Below are 21,276 nucleotides of genomic sequence, written 5' to 3'. Positions count from 1 at the left end.
GAGCATTATGGATACCCAGATTTTCTTTCACCGTTATCCTTCCTTATCTCCTCCTTATAGCCCCAACTATGAGACTCTCCTGGCTCTGGGAGAAGGAGTGCTCCAATTCCAGTTCTGTGAAAGAAAGACAACTTGACAAATGGTACCAGCATTGAGTGAAGGCATATTGCCACCATAGTGGGCATCAATCCAGAACTATGACCTGTAATTTGAAAATTAGCTTTGAAATGAGAAACCTTGATACTTTAGGAGCAAAATTTAACCAACTGAGTCTCTCTTTATGACTCATCCAGCTCCCGTATTTCTATTTACCAAGATCAAAAATCATTAAATTCTATGAGTGCTGAAGTAATTTGCAAGTATAAGTTCAGCTGATATTTAAAAAAAAAAAAACTGATGTAAATAAATGCATACCAGTTAGCTGATGTGGAAAACCAAATCCAATTTGATTATGTCAGACTAACTCTGAACTTATTAATACCTCTTCAAGTTATGCAAGCTGTGTGGAAACATTTTGATGTCGTCCTCAACCTGGAAAAAAGAGCCATTTGAAATTAGTTCAGAGAAAAAGTACACTTTGAAGACTGATTCTGAAGTTAATTTGCTTTTAATGTTGTTATTTTAATATGCAGGGAGATGTCTATACTTTTTAATTTCGGTGTTTAGAAATAATAAAGATAGTAAATTGGCAATCTTGAAATCATATTTTTGTCTGACATGTGGTGCTTTAATATGTACCATGGTATTGCCAACTCCTGGTCAACAGATATAGAGGTTTACTAAGGCCTCGTTTCTGGCAGCCTCACATGAAGGCAACTGAACAGTGTCAGCTGAAAAATCTGGGGCTCTGGAGGGGCTCTCTATTCAGAGTTAACTGGTCAGCCTTTAACTTCAAGCTTAAACTTTTATTATGTTCCAATCAATGAACCAACTAAGAGACTGTCATATTAACAGCCCTTGTCCTATAACATGCCATTTGCTGGAGTGTGGTTTGCACACCTAGAAGTAGAATTGAAGATATCACTTCAGTCAGACTTATTATCCCACCTATAGATTTAGTTAAATCTGAATGTTAAAACCCATTAATGGTCCTCCTGTGTCAAGGAACACACATGTTTAGGGAGTAAAGTATTATCATTACATATATACTGTGATCAAGTCTGGGTTAACAAGCCCTTTTTCTGGACTTCCCTGGTGGTCCAGTGGTTAAGACTCTGCATTTCTAATGCAGGGGTTGCAGATTTGATCCCTCATCATGGAACTAAGATCTCACATGCTACATGGCACAGCCAAAAATTAAATTAAATTAAAAAAAAATCCTTTTGCTGTTGCAAGTTGTGGTTGTTTAAAAAATTCCTCTTAATAAATACATTCCTTTCCTACCTTAATACAACATGGTGAAGGTAGTAGAAGTTTGAGTCATTCATGTCCGACTCCATTGAATGACTAATTTTCAAATTAGTCATTAGTTAATTAAAGCTTAATTAATTATTTTAATTACTTAATTAATTAATAAAAAAGCAAGTCAGCTTGCTGGGCATTGAGGATATAGCAGCACACAGGACTTGCTAGCAGGAAAGACAGACTGCCATTAAACTTGTAATGACTACAGGGTTTATTAAAGAGCATTACAGAGAAATCACTTATTTGGAAGTGCATAGCAGAAGGAGGGCTGCCCTGGTAGCTCAGACAGGAAAGAATCCGCCTGAAGTGTGGGAGACCTGGGTTCGATCCCAGGGTTGGGAAGAGCCCCTGGAGGAGGGCACTCCAGTATTCTTGCCTGGAGAATCCCCATGAACAGAGGAGTCTGGCAGGCTAGTCGTGGAGTCACAAAGAGTCAGACACGACTGATCAACTAAGCACAGCACAGCAGAAGGAATGAACCTAGACTGGGGCTCTGGAAAGCTCTCCATGGGAAGGTGATATTTAAACTGTGCCCTGAAGAGTGGATGGGGGCTGGCTCAGGTGAAACTGTCTTATCAAGCTGCTGTACATGTTTTTCTTCCATTAACTGTACTTACACTGTTGTTTAGCTTTCCCGAGAAAGAGCTGGGTTTCCTATGTGCTGTCACATTCCCAATGGGATGTTACAATGGCCGTGATTATGATTCCAACTCCAGTGCTCATTCTACAGCACTGTAGTTGTGGGAAGTAAAAATAATTGGGCCTCTTGGTAGATACATTGAAGATTATGGATTAAAAACTGTTTTTCCTGATAGGTACTTTTCCTGTGATTTTGCCTGTTTGCCTTCCAATCACCAAACATGTATTCAGTGCTTTGTAATGACCTGTTGGCTGATTCTGAAAGAGAGAGACTATTTTTGGTTAGTTGGGAAGTTCTGACTCCCCTCCTTCTGATTTGTTTGGGTTTTGTTGTAATGAATTACCTTTTCCTGACATAATTGATTGCTTTAGGATTATCTTCTAAACTGTTGGTAGCATTGATAGAAACCTGCTAAGATGTGTGATAAGAATCTAAGCATTCTGGAATGGCATCCCAGTAAATTCCTACTGAAGTACTAATGTGTATGTATAGTCAGGAGGGCAGCCATCCCCAGGAAAATTAACTATTAAAGGGAAAAGCTGCAGCCTATCACAGGAACTGAAGGAGGAAGCTACCCCTGTTGTCTGGGTAAAGAATGTCTGAATCCAAAATATCCCAGAACCAGGCCTGGTGTTGAGTGAACAGATATCAGCAGCCATCTTGGCTAAAGACACAGGGAAATGGAATGTGTATGACCTAGGTCCATTGTTCTAAACTTGATAGTTGAAATCTGGATGAGGACTAGCTTGTAAGTCTTCAGTCTCCAAGTAGGCTTCTCATCACTAACGTGAGTTTTGCTGGAGAGGTGTTTTAAAAGTGCACTTAAGAAGCCATTTGACCTTGATTTTTTCTAGATAAGCATTTGCAATTGTTGGTTTCCAAGAGTGCTGGTTGTTTATTTAAAAGTCTAGATGAGGTTTGCTCTCAAGGGTAGGGCAGCTGGGTACAGCTATGTAGTCAGTGCACTGCACAAAGGCAGGGGCCTAATTTGGGAGGAGAAGCTAAAGTCCAGACCAGCGAAGAGGAAAGATGCTTCTGTGTAATTTGTCCACCCAGAGGGGGCACTGCCTGTAATTTATATAAGGGCATGGTATGGACTAGCAGCTGCCCAGCTCAGCCACCATTGAACTCATGCTCGCAGCTAACTCTGACTTAAACAAAGAAAAATGGGGTAATTCTAGGTAATTTTTTTCATGGCAAGAAATATCTGTCCAATCCAAATCTTCTGCTTTCTAAGCTGCATGCTTTCTTCTACAAAATATGGTTCAGATGTTGCACAGTGATATTTTCACCTTGAAGCTTTCCAGATAAATCACTGGGATTTCCTGTGGGAAGTAACATGTGAGTCAATCTCGCAGAGTTTCTCTCTTCCAAGCCTGTCCTGTCTCCAGGTTCACATGCCTGGGGTGGCCAACAGGCGGTATAGGCAACACTGTACCAGATTTCAGGGCCGTACGCCGTGTTTGCTTGGAATTCATCCCAAGTCAGTGTTTGACTAGAGCAGATGCTGCCAAAGAACTGTTGGTAATGTACAGTTCCTCCTTCCCCGCCTGGCTGCAACATGTCATAGAGTCTCCAAACCCACATCTGGCAGCTCTGCTTGTACTTAGCAACTTGCAGATTTCCCTGCATTGATTTACACAAGGGATTAAAAAAAAAAATCACGTATCAAACATTTATCAGATACCTACTGTAATGTGCATAAAGCTCTGTGCCAGTTTGGGGGAACCATACAAAGTCACAGGAGATATTGTTCAAATATTTCACATGAAAGCAATGAATGGCTATCAGTGGTTTCATATGGTCAACTGAGATTACAAGCCTGGAGCCAGAAGAAAAAAGGTAGGCTGAAACCCTGGCTCCTCCATTTACTGGTTGTGTGACCTTGAGCAAGTTTTCTAACTTTCCTTTTTTTTAGTAAAAGGAGAAAGTGGCCTGGATTATCCTAAGGTCTTCCTCAGGACCTTAAAATTCTAAAATTGGCCAATCAGGAAAGAGTATATATATTTTTTTTTGCCAAAAAGCCATTTAGTGGGAAGCATGAAGAAGATAAATGGTAACATATCTGTATGTTTAGTAGTGATTTCAGAGGACATGGCAAAGTTTTAAAAATAAAATTAATTTTAACTGCCCAATTTAAAAATACGTATGTAGCATTGCTAGGAGACTCAGGTTTGATCCCTGGGTTGGGAAGATCCCCTGGAGAAGGCAATAGCAACTCACTCCAGTATTCTTGTCTGGTGAATCCCATGGACAGAGGAGCCTGGAGGGCTGCAATCCATGGGGTCGCAAAAGAGTCAGACATGACTGAGTGACTAACACACATATACACACATGTAGCATTATACCACAGACCATTGCCATTTAGACATTATACAGCAATCTTTTGCAAAATCTGGAAAGTTGGACAAATTAGAGCACAGCGCCATTTTCACAAAAAGCTTTAACCTAAGAAAAAGAATTCTCTTATATAGTGATTTGTAATTTTTAAAGCACTTCTCACATACATTTTCTGATCTGATACAACAGCGCAGTAAGCCAGGCTGTATTATTTTCATCCACTTTTTAGGAAACTAAAAGTTGGAGAGCCTAAGTGACTTACTCAAGACCACCGGCTGATAAAGCTAGCCAGAATTCTAGTCCCATTCTCTCCTTGTTGTTTTTATTCCTGTATCACTTCCACACTGACTCTCCACCAACAGCAAACCAAAAAAGGGCAGATATGGGGAGGAAAAGAAATACTATAGAGATAGCTGGAAGCAGATTGAAGGATTTCTGGGTGGAGCGGCTCTTTAACAATTCTTTTTCATTGGGACAAAGATAAGGTGGGAAAACCTACCCTGGTCACTGAGGCATGCAGCTATTGTCACTCCAAGGGGGGAAAAACCCTAGGCTGGAAGTGCAGTGCCTCATCCCACTAGTTAACATTGTCTTCTAATTCAGGAGGGCATCGTTCCCCCTTTGAGTGTGGCTGTTGGGTCATGGAAATTTCAGCTGCTATAGCTGCTGCGGTTACAGTGGTATCATGGATCCCTTCAGTACTGCTTCAGGAGTTCCTTAGGCAATCGTGCTAAAAACAGTTAGTGTCGGATGCTCAAGAGGAGATGCTTCCGGTGGTTCTGCTGCTGACAAGGCACTAGGAGGAGGCTTTCAGGACTCAGCAGCAACATGATGTTTCATTAGGCCCCTGTGTTATGGCCTCCTAAGACCCCAGTTTGCTGGTAGTGTATGCCAGATACCTCAGTTCGTAAAGGCATCTTCCTTAAGCCTTAAGACTGACATGTAGGATAGTCAGTCACTTGATACATGAAGTAGGTGACCCAGAGAAAAAAAGACTACTAGTCTGGTGTCCACATATGGCTACACATTAGAATCGCGTGGAGGGCTTTTACAGAACCAATGCCCAAGTCACACCCCATACAAACTCAATCACCATGTCTATGTGAAAGCCAGGTACCACTATTTTTTAAGACTCCTGGCTGATTTCAGTATGTATTAAGTTTTGCAGTTAATGGGCTAGCTAATAATTTTTACAAGATCACCCAACTGGGGAAAAGAACTTATCATGGTTCAACTCCATTTTTTTTTAACTGAAACTGACCTTTGCTCTGAAAATGAAGAATGAGCAGACACAGTATCCTTCACAATTAACCTTCAGAGTGAATACATTAGCCCCAGTTCACCAGTGGAGAATATGAGTGTGTTTCCATTTGGCCTTGTAAAATGTGGAAGGAGGCCTTCTGGTAGCATTCATACCAGTTGTGGGACATGTAATAACAATCACTCAACAAGTGTCAATGGAGGGCCTACTGTGTACCGGGCTTGTTCTAGGCTGTATCAATAAATGGTGAGCAAGGAACATAAGGGTTTGCCCTCCCAGAGCTTATCAGCTAAAAAAGGACCAAGATATAATTCAGTGATTCCAACACTTTAGGGTTAAGACTTTAAAGGGAACTTATTTTATTCACTTGCTCTAGGCCTTATTTCTTCGAGAGGATTTGTGGCAGCAAACACACACATAATGAAATTGTTAGAATATAAATAAGAAACAGAAATCAAGACTAGGGAAAATATAAATAAGAGTAGAGAGTCAAGAACAGAGGAAGAAAAATTCATAATTATGCAAATCATAAGGATCCACTTGGGCTTAACCTCAAATTTGGCATAAAGTATCCTGGCAGCCATATTGAAAAGGGAACCATGGTTAGTTATAAGGTTCTTCTTGTCAGAAAGACAAAAAAAACCCTAGTTCCTCAGGGGAAGAAAGGCTTTCCTAACACTTGGCTCTTGAGGAGATGTCTTATGTGGAGCTTCATACAGTCTCCTATAGTGACTACAAAAAGTAGATTTTATAACTGTGCCTTGCAGACCCTGCAATAAAAGTGAGGACATAAAATAAAATGTAATTTAATAAATCCATTTCTGTCACAAGTAGGTGATCAGAAGTAAGTTGATTGAGGTCAAATATATGTCCAGATGAACAGTGACTAGAAGTTGGGGTACCTGGAGGACAGCCTTATAACTGTCCTCATAATTTCTTTCTACTGGAATTTCCATAGACATATGGTTATATTTTCAATTTTCTAGGGTAGAGTTGAAAGGTAAGTATTCCATGTTGTGGATAATGGAATGGTTATATGAGGGGTCAGCAAACATTTTCTGTAGAGAGCCAGATAGTAAATATTTTGCCTCTCATGAGCCAGACAGTCTGTCTTAACAGTTCAGCTCTGCAGTTGTAAGACAGATCAGTCATAGACAACACAGAAATGAACAGGCATGGCTGTGTTTCAGTAATAACTTGATTTATAAGAACAAGTGGCAGGTCAAATTTGGCTGGCAAACTATATCACTAAGCCTGAGTTTAACCTAAAAAATAAATAAATAAATAAAAAGCAAAGTATATTACTGGCATTTTTTGTTGGAATTATGGAACATTTTGAAACTTGGCCAGTCTTGGTCAGTGGTGATTTCTGGCCTCATTATTTAGTTGATAGCGGGTAATGATACATGTTGGAGAGAACATGGCTTACGCTGAGGCTGCAAATTCATAAAGTTCACTGGAGCAATGTGCAGACCCCAAAATAATCCAGTACAACTATTCATCCATCCAAGTGACGCTCAGCAGTCATGGGACTATCAGGTTGTTGCGACACAGAGCTGGACTCGTTCTACATGTTTTTTTGCTTCCACACGGAGAAAGAGGATTGTTATGTTCCTCACTGGGAGGTCTAACAAACCAACGTGGATTCTCTATTAAGATCTCCTTAGGAAAGAGAGATGACACTGACATTGAGTTGTTTCCAGCAGCTTGATGTGTGCTATTCACTCCTTTAACATCTTTTCAAGTGCAAAATCTATTTCAAGCTACCCAATGTACATTCTAACCAAACTTCCATGAGTATAGCCAAGTATATGGCTACACGCAGGGGAAAAAACCAACCAAACAACAACAGAAGAAACATCATTTCACTGTAAAAAAGGACTTAGCTATGAGCAGATAATAAAAAAGGACTTAGCTATGAGCAGATAATAAACCATGTTGATGGTTTATCATGGCCTGAATTCTTAAATACCCTCTGATGCTGGGAAAGATGGAAGACAAAAGGAGAAGGGGCCAGCAAAGTATGAGATGATTTGATGGCATTGCCAACTCAGTGGACATGAATTTGAGCAATTCCAGAAGAGAGCAAAGGACAGGGAAGCCTGGCATGTTATAGTCCAGAGGCTCACAAAGAGTTGGACAAGACAGCAACTGAACAACAACAGCAATGACCATAAACTAAATTGGGAGGTTAATTGTGTAGTGGAGCTACCTTAAAGGGTTAAGTCCAGGAGGTCATCAGAAGAGCTGGCTTCGGCTGATTTAGCATCTGCAACAAAAGGAGCTTTAGGGCTTCAACTTTGAAGTTTTTAAAAACATGGCTGTGAATTCAATGGTGGAACCAACCTTTGGGGTTTCATTGTCAGTCTATATAGAATTTGGTATATCATACTTTCTGGATAGCAGAGAAATTGGTTTGTTTGCTCCATTTGGAATTTCCTAACTATTCACTTATCCAGCAACACAAGGTGGTTAAGAAAATAGTTTTGCTCATTGTGATAGAATATTTTAGGCTCATAGAGAGCACATACTGTCTTTATCGTCATATACCCAGGGCTTAGCCCTGTACCAGATATACGAGGGTCACTGTAAAATGCATGCCCATGAATGACTCCTGGGCAAAACTATCCTGTTTGCAAAACTTGTGCCACAGAGCAATTGAAGGCACATGCCAGGAAGGGACATGGCTCCTTGTTATTACACATATTGTGGCAGACATTGAACCACTCAGAAAGAGACGAAGCTTTTTATTTTGCAACTGGAACAAAATATGCTTACAAAACTTAAAAAGCAGAAAACTGCTCAAATGGAATCACAGTGTTTCCCAGCGATATCACCAGATCAGGGTAGGGGTAAGAGATTAGCAATCAGGTTCATGTGGCGTGTATGAATATTTTTAATAATGGCTTATTCTTGACAAGCAGGATTTGAGGCCAGAGAAGTTTCCAAGTAAATTTCTTAGGGAAAATGTCTGCTATCAATTTGCCTGAGACTTCTACTTTTTCAGAATCAACAAGCAACCAGACATATTATTTTGTTCCTGCCTATCTTTCCTCTGGCCCCAGTCAATATGTGTATTTATAACAATAACTTTATCAATTGTCTTAATAAAACAAATTTCCTTCAACAGAAGTCACAATGTGATCTCAGTCATATTTTTAAAAATGTTGCTGCCACTAATAAGAGATGCATAGAGAATGGATGCTGTTCTGAGCCAAAGTCAAATAGTGGGCAGTATGTGAGATACTGCTGCAGCTCTGCCCCCACCACACACTGATGGTCAGGTCTTATGAGCAAGAATGAAAAAGAGAACCAAGAGGATGAGGCTGCACACAGAAACCCTCAAAACCCGGCAAAAGCTCCAGCCCTGAGTGTTTCATTGTAGGACTTCATGGCTCCCAGAGAAGTGTGGGAACGTGGGCAGAAACAGAGAGGAGGTGAAGTTAAAGCCAAGTCTGACATCACGTGGGGGTAGCTTTGATGTGGATAATTTGTCTCACTGTAACAGATAAATTGCCTACCTGATTGCATCCAGCAGGTTCCAAAGAGGCAAACTTTGGCTCCAGTGACACTCATTAAATATCACCCCATCCTTGTTACCTCCACGCCTTTCTGATTTCCACATTGCCAGACCAAGGGAGCTTGAGCATCTGTCCATAGTGTTGTTCCTAATCCCACCCTCCCCAACATTCACCAGAAAGCAACAGAAACAGAATAGAGATGATAGATAACCTCAGGGAGCATCTGGATTTACGTCACTGTCCTGCTGGAGTGAGTATAGAGAGCCAGTTATAAGTTGTCATGCTGCTGAGCATCTTTGGAGCATAGAGATATGCTAATCTCCAAAGCCAGTATTGATCATTTTTACATGTATGTTTATTTGTTCACTGATCCATCTTTGATGTTCTTGCTCTTAGGGCCTGAGGATCATTTTCTCTGATGCATCTCGGCTCATCTTCCGCCTCAGTTCCTCCAGTGGCGTGCGGGCCACCATCAGACTGTATGCAGAAAGCTACGAGAGGGATCCCAGCGGCCATGACCAGGAGCCCCAGGTAACACAACAGAGCTATGCTCTCAGCACAGTGTATCTTACACTCATGGACAATTTCAGGAGCTCCAGTGGGCCTTCAGTGGGGGAGATTTTACTTTCTAGAAAGGCATATGGATAGCTCCAGCCAAAGGCACACTTAGAATGACTCTAAGTAAATTTAACTCTTTCATTGCAGTGTTTGAAACAGAAAAATTGCTCTCGAGCATCTATGGGTTTAGACCAGCATTTCCCAAACTACTTGCTTCCCGACTGTCCTGTAGTTTTTGGACTGTAGTGACCTCAAGAGAGGCACCTTGTATAGATAAGTTGAGGAAATTTTGAGTTAGTCAAGCTGATCCAACTCCTCAGAGCCTTGACTATACTCATTTAAATGACCAGTTCCCAAGTGTTTGGAAAGCTCCGAGGTGGATGGTGACCTTGAGGTGCCAGTACAGGTGCTGCCCTGGACCTCCTGAGGTCGCTGCCTGGCCTGGCATGAGAAGAGGGCCCAGGGAGGACACTGACAAAGCTGGGCTGGCTTGAGTTTAGCAGAGCCCTCTCAAGTTGCCCAAAAAGGGCAAATTAAAAACTCACTTAGAAGAGCAGCAGCACAGCCGTATCCCACTCCCAAATTTGTTAAAGCTCCAGGCAACATTAAGTAATACCAGAAAACCCCCTCTCTAATGTTGGGTACTGCCCCCCGCCCCGCCTTGATCTCTAGTTTAACCTGGGTTTTGAGGCAGAATCTTTGATGAGATGTTTCCTTGCAATGAAAACACTGGTTCCCTCTGCGGCACTTCTTTTGTGCAGAAGGAGAGGAACAAAGAAAAACTCATTGCTTCTCAGTTTAGTGTTGCCCAGAACTTTCAGTTATAATTTGCCAAATTTGTGCCCTGGAAGGAGTAAAATACCAGGAAGGGTTATCTTTACTTGTTAGTAATTTAGTGGTTTTTAACTAAAAAAAAAAAAAAAAAAATTGCCTCTTTCTTTGGAGAATCTCAAAGAATTTGGTAAAAATGATACCATAGATTCTTACACCTGACCCTGTAACCAGTAGATCTGTCTGTAGTAAAATTACCTAAAGCAGGAGACCAAGAGCTATTGTTAGGATCATTGAGAGTTTGAAAGGGCAGAGCACAGGGCCAGCATTGAGACTCTGGCCTTTCCTTCTCAGGATCCCAGACTTTTCATGCAGGGATGTGCCACAGTCTGCCAACATAATTTGTTAGTGAGTACTTTTCATGCGAAATAGTACCTAATCATGCAAGAATTGGAGGCCATATAAAAATTCCATATAAAACTCTTCTACATCTCATGTTGGGAAGTGAGATTAAAGCGAGGGCCTGAAAGTCCAGAGCTATGTACCGGGTGAGGAATGATATTCCTGGCGTCACCAACTCTGACTCACTCTGACTCAAGGCTATTTTTTCTCAACATTCTTTTCCCTATTTGCATGGGGTAAGTGGTTATGATGTTTGCTTATTTTTATTTACCTCTGCACCAAGAGCAGAAGTATGATGTCTAGGCCATTAGACATGTGTAAAAAAATCCTATGCACATATGAGTGTCTCTCTGAGGTAGTCCCACAAAGCCAAGTGGTGTTAGTTTTTTTTAGGCTTCCTTTGAAGCTGAAAGCCATCACAGGCCTGCTGCTAGAGGACTGTGGTAAGTATCTACATCAGTCTGTGGGTAAAAAATATATATATATAAGTAATGCTGGTTACAGTTGGCATGGCTATATTATTATCCATCCCATTGGTTTAAAAAGTTTGCCATTTTGAATGACTCAGAAATCCCTTCATTGATATGGCTCTTCTTCTGATGACTGCTGTTATTTCCCTTTCTAATCATAAGTGAGGGTTTTCTCAGTCCTTGCTAGATGGGCCTCAGAATGTTTAACTTACAATCTAGCTAAACATTTTAGCTTAAAAATAGATTTCCGTATTCAAACACCAGACTTCATTGACTCATCAACTTCAGGCATATTACATGATACAGTTCAGTCAAGATAAAATGTAGAGTAGATTTTAAAAGACATCTAATCCCCTAAAGAAAAGGAAACACCATTTCTCTGCAGGCCCACCTGGCTCAATTACTGCTGACCTGTCCCTCGGCATCTAAGTTTAACCACTGGGGGCCCCCTTCGAGGAAGCAGCATTGCTTTCCAGGACCACTTGCCTCTGCTTTCCAAGAACTCTGGAAGGAAAAGCCTGCAGTTAACTGTTAACAGAGATCAAAGATAAGACCTTCTGCTCCAGCTGCTAAGATTATTACTGGTCCAGGGTTGGCCAGACAACACCAGCTTGTGATGCTTTCTCAGTCACAGAGACCTCTTCCATCCTTCTAGCTTGTTCTGACTTAGAGCCTGGAAAGCAGAGAACAGATGCCCCCACCTGCCCCCTCCTTGCACTCAGAAGCCTATAAAAGTACCTCTCTAACCTACAGAGGTTCTATTGATACTCTTATTCTAATTCAACAGGTATTTATTTTGATGTTTTACCCACCCTAATTTAATACTATCTCCATTTAAGTTATTTAATAAGAAGATTCCCTTATTGTTGTTATTCAACAAGAGTTCTTCACAGGCGGCACGGTGGTGGAAAAACAAAAAAAAAACTCCACCTGCCAACGCAGGAGACGCAAAAGACACAGGTTGGACCCCTGGGTCGGGAAGATCCCCTGGAGTAAGAAATGGCAACCTACTCCAGTATTCTTGCTTGGAAAATTCCATGGACAGAGGAGCCTGGCAGGCTCCAGTCCATGGGGCTGCAAAGAGTTGAACACGACTAGGGCACATGCAAGGAGTTCCCTTTAACTAGCTTATGAGCGTCTGGCTCTTTTACTTTGCATATGGATAGTTTCTTTTCCAGACATTTTAAACACATGTGAACAGAACATGTTTTAAACATTTATGCTGTGGTTGCCTTGTGGAAGTATTCATAACTATCCTGGTGATGCAACTAGGAAAACTTGTGATACAATCTTTATGCACATAAGTCTCTACTCCTGTTTGTAGATTTTCCATGTGGGTCCTTTTGTCTAACAGTAATTATACCATTTGTCTTAAGTTGTGTAAAATAATCTCTTATCGACACCAGATTAAAAAATTCTATTTACATACACCTTTGGATTGATAGTGAGGGGAGAAGGAAGTGGGGAGGGCTCTGATGAGATGAGAAGGTACTTGCCTTGCCCTTACCCTGTGTCCTTGGTAAATTAGGAGGGAAAGCTTCCAAGTCCTATTTCTGGAAGATTACATAGTTTTAAAAATACAAGATTACTTTAATTTTACTGGCAATCAGTAGGGCTTCAGTGAGCCCTCACACCAGCTGGGAATAATTTGGAAAAAGGGATGAGCCAAAATAATTTAAATTCACAGGTAACCAGAAACAGTCCAATTGTTTCCATTTTCTTTCCCATCAAGTTTATTATCAGGGCCACTATATTAAGCTTTTTTTTTAAACTTCTTTCCTTGTCCCTTTGAACCTGAGGGTGGAGTAACTAATGAACAATAAAAGATCCAAAAGGAAAAGGAAGGAGAAGTTTTGCTAAAGCCTGGGGTAATCACAGGCTGATAATCAGTTCCCTACTAATCAGCAGCTGGCTTTGGTACTTTAATTGCAGAATATAACCATGCCCCACCCCACCTAGTCACTGGAAGGAGACAGATTTTCTCTAACCATCCTTATGAATTGAGGGAGTATATGTATGTATTTCTGATAAGCTGTACATAGAATATTTTAAAAGCTAATATCTAAGCACCAGAAGTTTCTGCATTGAATTCATCTGATGTTTTCTTCTACCTGTTCTTATTATGACTTTATAATCTAGAAATATAATGCCCAGAGCCCTTTTGTATTATGTTGGAAGGAACATATAATTTATCTTCTAAACTACAGTACTTCTGAGAGTGAAATGGGGGCACTGGTAATCACTATGTTGAGACCATCCCCAACACATCAAAACAGATGGTTCCTCTAGCTATGCACCTTCATGCCGTCTTAGATCTGCAGGTCTCTTTGCAGACAGGTTCTTAAAAGAATCAGCAGTTTAAGCCCAATAGTACAAAGAGAGCAGGCCAGGAAGAGTTAGATCAGTGATTCTAACCCAGATTGCACGTCAGAACTACTTGGGGGCCTTGGCGAAGATACCATGACTGGGCCTACTCCCAGAGACTGACTTTAATTATTCTGTGTAGGCCTCTAGTTTTAAAAAAGCTTCCTATTAATAGGTGATTCTAATTAGATGATCATATTAAATACTTTATATATACTTGTATATATATATACAAGTATACATTAATATAATTGTGTGTGTGTGTATGTGCACATGTGCATGCACATGCACTCAGTCGTGTCAAACTCTTTACAACCCGATAAACCATAGCCTGCCCGTGAAATTCTCTGTCCGTGAAATTCTCCAGGAAAGATACTGGAGTGGGTTGCCATTTCCTACTACAGGGGATCTTCCCAACCCAGGGATCAAACCCACATCTCTTGCATCTCCTGCATTCAGTTCAGTTCAGTTCAGTCGCTCAGTCGTGTCCGACTCTTTGTGACCCCATGAACCTCAGCACGCCAGGCGTCCCTGTCCGTCACCAACTGCTAGAGTCTACCCAAAGCCATGTCCAGTGAGTCAGTGATGCCATCCAACCATCTCATCCTCTGCCATCCCCTTCTCCTCCTGCCCTCAGTCTTTCCAGCATCAGGGTCTTTTCAAACGAGTCAGTTCTTCGCATGAGATGGCCAAAGTATTGGAGTTTCAGCTTCAACATCAGTCCTTCCAGTGAACACCCAGGACTGATCTCCTTTAGGATGGACTGGCTGGATCTCCTTGCAGTCCAAGGGACTCTCAAGAGTCTTCTCCAACACCACAGTTCAAAACCATCAATTCTTCGGTGCTCAGCTTTCTTTATAGTCCAACCCTCACACCACACATGACTACTGGAAAAACCATAGCCTTGACTAGACGGACCTTTGTTGGCAAAGTAATGTTTCTGCTTTTTAATATGCTGTCTATGTTGGTCATAACTTTCCTTCCAAGGAGTAAGCATCTTTTAATTTCATGGCTGCAATCACCATCTGCAGTGAGTTTGGAGCCCAGAAAAATAAAGTCAGCCAACTGTTTCCCCATCTATTTGCCATGAAGTGATGGGATGGATGCCATGATCTTAGTTTTCTGAATGTTGAGCTTTAAGCCAATTTTTTCACTCTCCTCTTCCACTTTCATCAAGAAGCTCTTTAGTTCTTCTTCACTTTCTTCCATAAGAGTGGTGACATCTGCATGTCTGAGGTTACTGATATTTCTCCCGGCAATCTTGATTCCAGCTTGTGCTTCTTCCAGCCCAGCATTTCTCATGATGTACTCTGCATATAAGTTAAATAAACAGGGTGACAATATACAGCCTTGACATACTCCTTTTCCTGTTTGGAACCAGTCTGTTGTTCCACGTCCAGATCTAACTGTTGCTTCCTGACCTGCATACAAGTTTCTCAAGAGGCAGGTCAGGTGATCTGGTATTCCTACCTCCTTCAAAATTTTCCACAGTTTATTGTGATCCACACAGTCAAAGGCTTTGGCATAGTCAATAAAGCAGAAATAGATGTTTTTCTGGAACTGTCTTGCTTTTTCAATGATCCAGTGGATGTTGGCAATTTGATCTCTGGTTTCTCTGCCTTTTCTAAAACCAGCTTGAACATCTGGAAGTTCATGGTTGCTTTTTTACCACTGAGCCACCTGGGAAGCCCAAGATACTTATATACATATAAGTATATATTAACATACATATACTTTGGTATACATGTATTTTAATGTGTTTAAAAATCACCTGGGGATCTCTTATCCTGACTCAGGTTTGGGGAAGACCAGAGAGTCTACATTTCTAACAAGCCCCTAGTCATGTTGTGCTGCTGGCCCAGGGGCTACACTTTGATCAGCAAAGAGTTAGATGAACCATGAAGCCCTAAAAACAAGACCTTGAAAAAAATCTTATGGAGGAACTTAATTTTTACTCAAGTTTTCCTCCATTTTCAGAATTCAACTTTTTTTTTAAAAGTATAGTTGATTGACTTTGGGATTTTTAAAATGGCAGAAGGGGCAGCATCTGTTTTTAGTGCCCTTCACTGTCCTCTAGACTTCCCAGTTGCCCACTGAACTCCACATGAATGTTTTCTAGACATCTCAACTTGATGTGTACAAAACTGAAGTTCTGCCAGCACCTCCCCCTTCCCCTCCCCAAACCCTGCTTCTTTCAGTTTCTTCATCTCAGTGAATGGCATTTTCATCCTTCTAGTAGGTTTGGTTAGAAATCTAGGATTCATCCTTGACTACTTTTTTTTCTGCCTTTCCTACTGCACATCCAAGAGCAAGTCCTAGCAACTCGACCTTCAGAATACGGCCAGAGTCTGAGACTGTCTTCTGTCCCCACTGTTGCCACCCTGGGCCAGGCTGCTCTCCTTTAGACACCTACAGTGCTCTCCTCACAGACCTCCTGCCTTCCACTCTGTCCACTCCTGCCCACACCCTCGCCTCAGCACAGCAACCAGGAGAACTGCTTTAAAAAACATGTTAGATCACCTCCTTGCTCTAAAGCCCTTCAGGGCTCCCCGTCTCACTCAGAGACTTGCCAGACCCCTTACTGTGATCTCAGATGCTGCTGGAAACGGCCCCCTTCTCCCTTGCACTTTATCTCCTCCCTCTTGTCCTGTTTCTCTCTCCGCTCCAGCCATTGTTCGATCAACATGCCAAGAACACTCTGCCTCAAGACACTTAACAGTGGCTGTTCCCTCTGTCTGGAATGCTTTTCCCTCTGAAATCTGCATAGCCTGCCCCTCATTTCTCCATGAAGGTTCCCCTGGCCACCCTACATAAAATAGCCCTCACAGCTGAGCGCAGCTTAGCTCCTTTGCCCTGCTTTACTTTTCTTTGTAGCTCATAGTCCCATTGCACATATAGATTTACTTACTTGTTTTATTGTCTGTCTCCACCCAGTTGAAGAAAAGCATCAAGAGGCCAGGGCTTAATTGTTTTCACTGTATCCCTAATGCACAGAGTACCCCCTGGCATATGGCAAATGTCCGGTACAGTTTTGCCAAATGAACAAAACATACAGTCCCCACTTATGATGGTGCAACTTAATTTTTCTACTTTTTCATGGTGTGAAAGCTATAAACTTTCAGTGGAAACTGTACTTTGAATTTTGACCTTTTCCCAGGCTGAGCCTCACCTCCCAGTCAGCCACACAGTCTCGAAGGTAAACAATCAATACACCTACAACCTCTCTGTATCCATATAACCACTCTGTTTTTCACTTTCAGTACGATATTCAATAAACTACATGAGTTGTTCAACACTTTATTATAAAACAGGATTTGTGTTAGATGAATTTGCCCAACTATAGGCTAATGTAAGTACTCCAAGCATATTTAAGGCAGGCTGGGCTAACTGATGATGTATATGTTAGGTGTGTTAAATGCATTTCTGACTTTTCAGCTTTGTTGTTGTTCCTTGATCAGTCACTAACTAGTGTCCGACACTGCAACCTCATGGACTGCACCATGCCAGGCTTTCCTGTCCTTCACTATCTCCCAGAGTTTGCTCAAACTCATGACTGTTGAGTTGGGTGATACCATCTCATCCTCTGTCACCCTCTTTTCCTCTTGCTTTCAAGCTTTTGCTGCATGAGGGTCTTTCCCAATGAGTTGGCTCTTTGCATCAAGTAGTCAAGTATTGAGTTTCAGCGTCAGTCCTTCCAATGAATATTCAGGGTTGATTTCCTTTAGGATTGACTGGTTTGGTCCCCTTCTAGTCCAAGGGACTCTCAAGAGTCTTCTCCAGCACCATAATTTGAAAGCATCAATACAAAGTGCTGAGCCTTCTTTATGGTCCAGCTCTCACATCCATACATGACTACTAGAAATATAATAGCTTTAACTATACAGATCTTTGTCAGCAAAGTGATGTCTCTGCTTTTTACTACACTGTCTAGGTTTGTCATAACTGTCTTTTCAAGGAGCAGTCATCTTAATTTCATGACTGCAGTTACCATCTGTAGTGATTTTGGAGCCCAAGAAAAGAAAATGTCACTACTTCCATTTTTTCCCCTTCTGCTTTCCATGAAGTGATGAAACCAGATGCCATGATCTTCGTTTTGTGAATGTTGAGTTGTAAGTCAGCTTTTTCACTTTCCTCTTTCAATTCATCAAGAGGCCTTTTAGTTCCTCTTCACTTTCTACTGTTAGAGTGGTATCATCTGCATATCTGAAGTTGTTGATGCTTCTCCCAGCAATCTTGATTCCAGCTTGTGTTTCATCCAGTCCAGCATTTTGCATGATGTACTCGGTATAGAAGTTAAATAAGCAGAGTGACAATATACAGCTTTGTCTTATACCTTTCCCAGTTTTGAACCAGTGAGTCATTCCATGTCCAGTTCTAACTGTTGCTTCTTGTTCTGCATACAGGTTTCTCAAGAGACAGGTCAGATGGTCTGGTATTCCCATTTGTTTAAGAATTTTCCACAGATTGTGATGACTTTGGCATAGTCAATGAAGCAAAGGTAGATGTTTTTCTGGACTTACCTCGCTTTCTCTATGATCCAGCAGATGTTGGCAATTTGATCTCTGGTTCCTATGCCTTTTCTAAATCCAGCTGGTACATCTGGACGTTCTTGATTCATATACTGCTGAAGCCTAGCTTGAAGGATTTTGAGCATAACCTTACTATCATGTGAAATGAGTGCAATTGTATGATAATTTGAACATTCTTTGGCATTGCCCTCCTTTGGGATTGGAATGAAAACTGACCTTTTCCAGTCTTGTGACCACTGTCGACTTTTCCAAATTTGTTGTCATATTGCAACACTTTAACAGCATCCTATTTTAGGAGCTGAAACAGCTCAGCTGGAATTCCATCTCCTCCACTAGCTTATTTGTAGTAATGCTTCCTAAGGCCTACTTGACTTCATATTCCAGGATGTTTGGATCTAGGTGTATGACTACACCATCTTGGTTATTTGGGCCATTAAGATTTTTTTGTATAGTTCTTCTGTGTATTCTTGCCATATCTTCTTAGTCTCTTCTGCTTCTGTTAAGTTCATACTGTTTCTATCCTTTATTGTACCCATCCTTGCATGAAACGTTCCCTTGATATGTCCAGTTTTCTTAGGGGATCTCTAGTCTTTCCCATTCTATTGTTTCCTCCATTTCTTTGCATTGGTCATTCAAGAAGGCCTTCTTATCTTTCCTTGCTATTCTCTGGAACTCTGCATTCAGTTGGGAATGTCTTTCCCTTTCTCCCTTCCTTTCTGTTTCTCTTCTTTCCTCTGCTATTTGTAAAACCTCCTCAGAAACCACTTTGCCTTCTTGCATTTCTTTTTCTTTAGCTTGGTTTTGGTCACCCCCTCCTGTATAATGTTCTGAACCTCTGTCCACAGTTCTTCAGGCACTCTGTCTACCAGATCTAATCCCTTGAATTTATTCATCAACTCTACTGTATAATAACAAGGGATTTGATTTAGGTCATACCTGAATGGCCTAGTGGTTTCCCCCACTTTCTTTAGTTTATGCCTGAATTTTTCAATAAGAAGCTCAGGATCTGAACCAGAGTCAGCTCCAGGTCTTGTTTTTGCTGACTGTATAGAGCTTTTCTTTATCTTTGGCTGCAAAGAATATAATCAATCTGATTTTGATATTGACCATTTGATGAGGTCCATGTGTAGAGTTATCTCTTGTTTTGTTGGAAGGGAGTATTTTTTATAACCAGTGTTCTATTGAAAAAACTGTTAGCCTTTGCCCTACCACATTTTGTACTCCAAGATCAAACTTGCCTGTTACTCCAGGTATCTCTTGTCTTCCTACTTTTGCATTCTGATCCCCTGTGATGAAAAGGACATCTTTTTTGGTGTTAGTTCTAGAAAGTGTTGTGGGTGTTCATTGAACCAGTCAACTTCAGCTTCTTCAGCATTAGTGGTTGGGGTGTAGACTTGGATTACTGCGATGTTGAATGGATTGCCTTGGAAATGAACCAAAATCATTCTGTTGTTTTTGAGATTGCACCCAGTGACTGAGTTTCAGACTCTTTTGTTGACTATGAAATGTCTACTCCATTTCTTCTAAGGTATTCTTGCCACAGTATTAGATATAATGGTCATCTGAATTAAATTCCCCCGTTCCTGTCCATTTTTGTTCACTGATTACTAAGATTTTGATGTTCACTCTTGCCATCTCCTTCTTGACCACGTCCAATTTACCTTGATTCATGGACCTAACATTCCAGGTTCCTATGCAGTATTGTTCTTTATAGCATCAGACTTTCTTTTCACCACCAGACATATCCACAGCAGAGTGTCGTTTCCTCTTTGGCTCAGCCTCTTCATTCTTTCTGGAGCTGTTTTTCCACTCTTCCCAGCAGCATGTTGGACACCTGCCGGCCCGGGGGGCTCATCTTCTAGTGTCACATCTTTTTGCCTTTTCATGCTCTTCATGGGGCTCTGGCCGTAAGAGTACTAGAGCAGGTTTCCCATTCCCTCCTCCAGTGGGTCACATTTTGTCAGAACTCTTCACTATGACCTGTCTGTCTTGGGTGGCCCTGCACAGCATGGCTCATAGCTTCATTGAGTTACACAAGTCCCTTTGCCATGACAAGGCTGTGATCCTTGAAGGGGACTTATCAATGAATAAGTTTTTTAAAAAAAATTATTAAAAGAATAACATTCTAAATACATACCAGTTATGTTTTATACCTAATAGGAAAGTAAATGGTTAAAAACTTGGAGAGTGAAGTTAGAAATTGAAATAATGTGTGCAATGGTGGAAGTTGGAAATACAATGGAGTTCATAAGTGACACATAAATGCACACTAACTTAGACATTCATTTTTTTATATGAAAGTGTATATATATGTATATTATGTGTACATATGTTACATGTTTGTATATGTGGTATATATGCATATGCTCTGCTGTGCTTATTCGCTCAGTCATGTCCAACTCTGCAACCCCATGGACTGTAGCTCACCAGGCTCCTCTGTTCATGGGGAGTCTCCAGGTAAGAATACTGGAGTGGGTTGCCATGCCCTCCTCCAGGGCATCTTCCCAACCCAGGGACTGAACCTACGTCTCCTGCATTGTAGGCAGATTCTTTACCATCTGAGCCACTAGGGAAGCCCAATATATGCATATACACATCATGTATACATATGGCTTTGGAATCATACTAGGTAAATATATATCAAAAACACTGTGTTGTATTTAAAAAGAGAGCCAGCACAGGGATGTATTAATAGCCATACATGCAAGGCAAACCTTGAAATACTTCAGTTTTCTCCTCATGGTTTAGCCTGTATGGCTGTAGTCTGAAAGTATAGGGGAGGGTGGGGTGATGTAGAGAGAGTTTAGAGAAGAAACACCCGGTTGAAGAGTTGGGATGTACACTCTTTGGCCAAGTTAAAGAGTTGGCTCATTTTGCTTCAGAGAGACAGCCATGACCTGGAGGTATTCAGGAATTTAAAGAATAATATGATGCTGAGAAAGATGACCAGCTGTTCTTCATAACTGATGAATATGTAATTTGAGGAAATAAATTCAAGCTGAACTGGAAAGAATTC

At 41.2% G+C, this 21,276-nt stretch overlaps 1 protein-coding gene across 1 annotated transcript in view; it reads left to right on the top strand.

The window, feature by feature from the left end:
• Positions 1-21,276, top strand: part of PGM5 (phosphoglucomutase 5) — a 187,551-nt gene that overhangs the window by 145,679 nt on the left and 20,596 nt on the right. The window contains exon 10 of the mRNA XM_043486905.1: positions 9,563-9,697. Within this exon, the coding sequence (XP_043342840.1) occupies positions 9,563-9,697 (135 nt within the window). The remainder of the gene's footprint in view (positions 1-9,562; positions 9,698-21,276) is intronic.

This window comes from Cervus canadensis, chromosome 14 (genome assembly GCF_019320065.1).
Source record: "Cervus canadensis isolate Bull #8, Minnesota chromosome 14, ASM1932006v1, whole genome shotgun sequence".
Taxonomy (NCBI): domain Eukaryota; kingdom Metazoa; phylum Chordata; class Mammalia; order Artiodactyla; family Cervidae; genus Cervus; species Cervus canadensis.
This window is presented reverse-complemented; position numbering and strand designations above follow the sequence as displayed.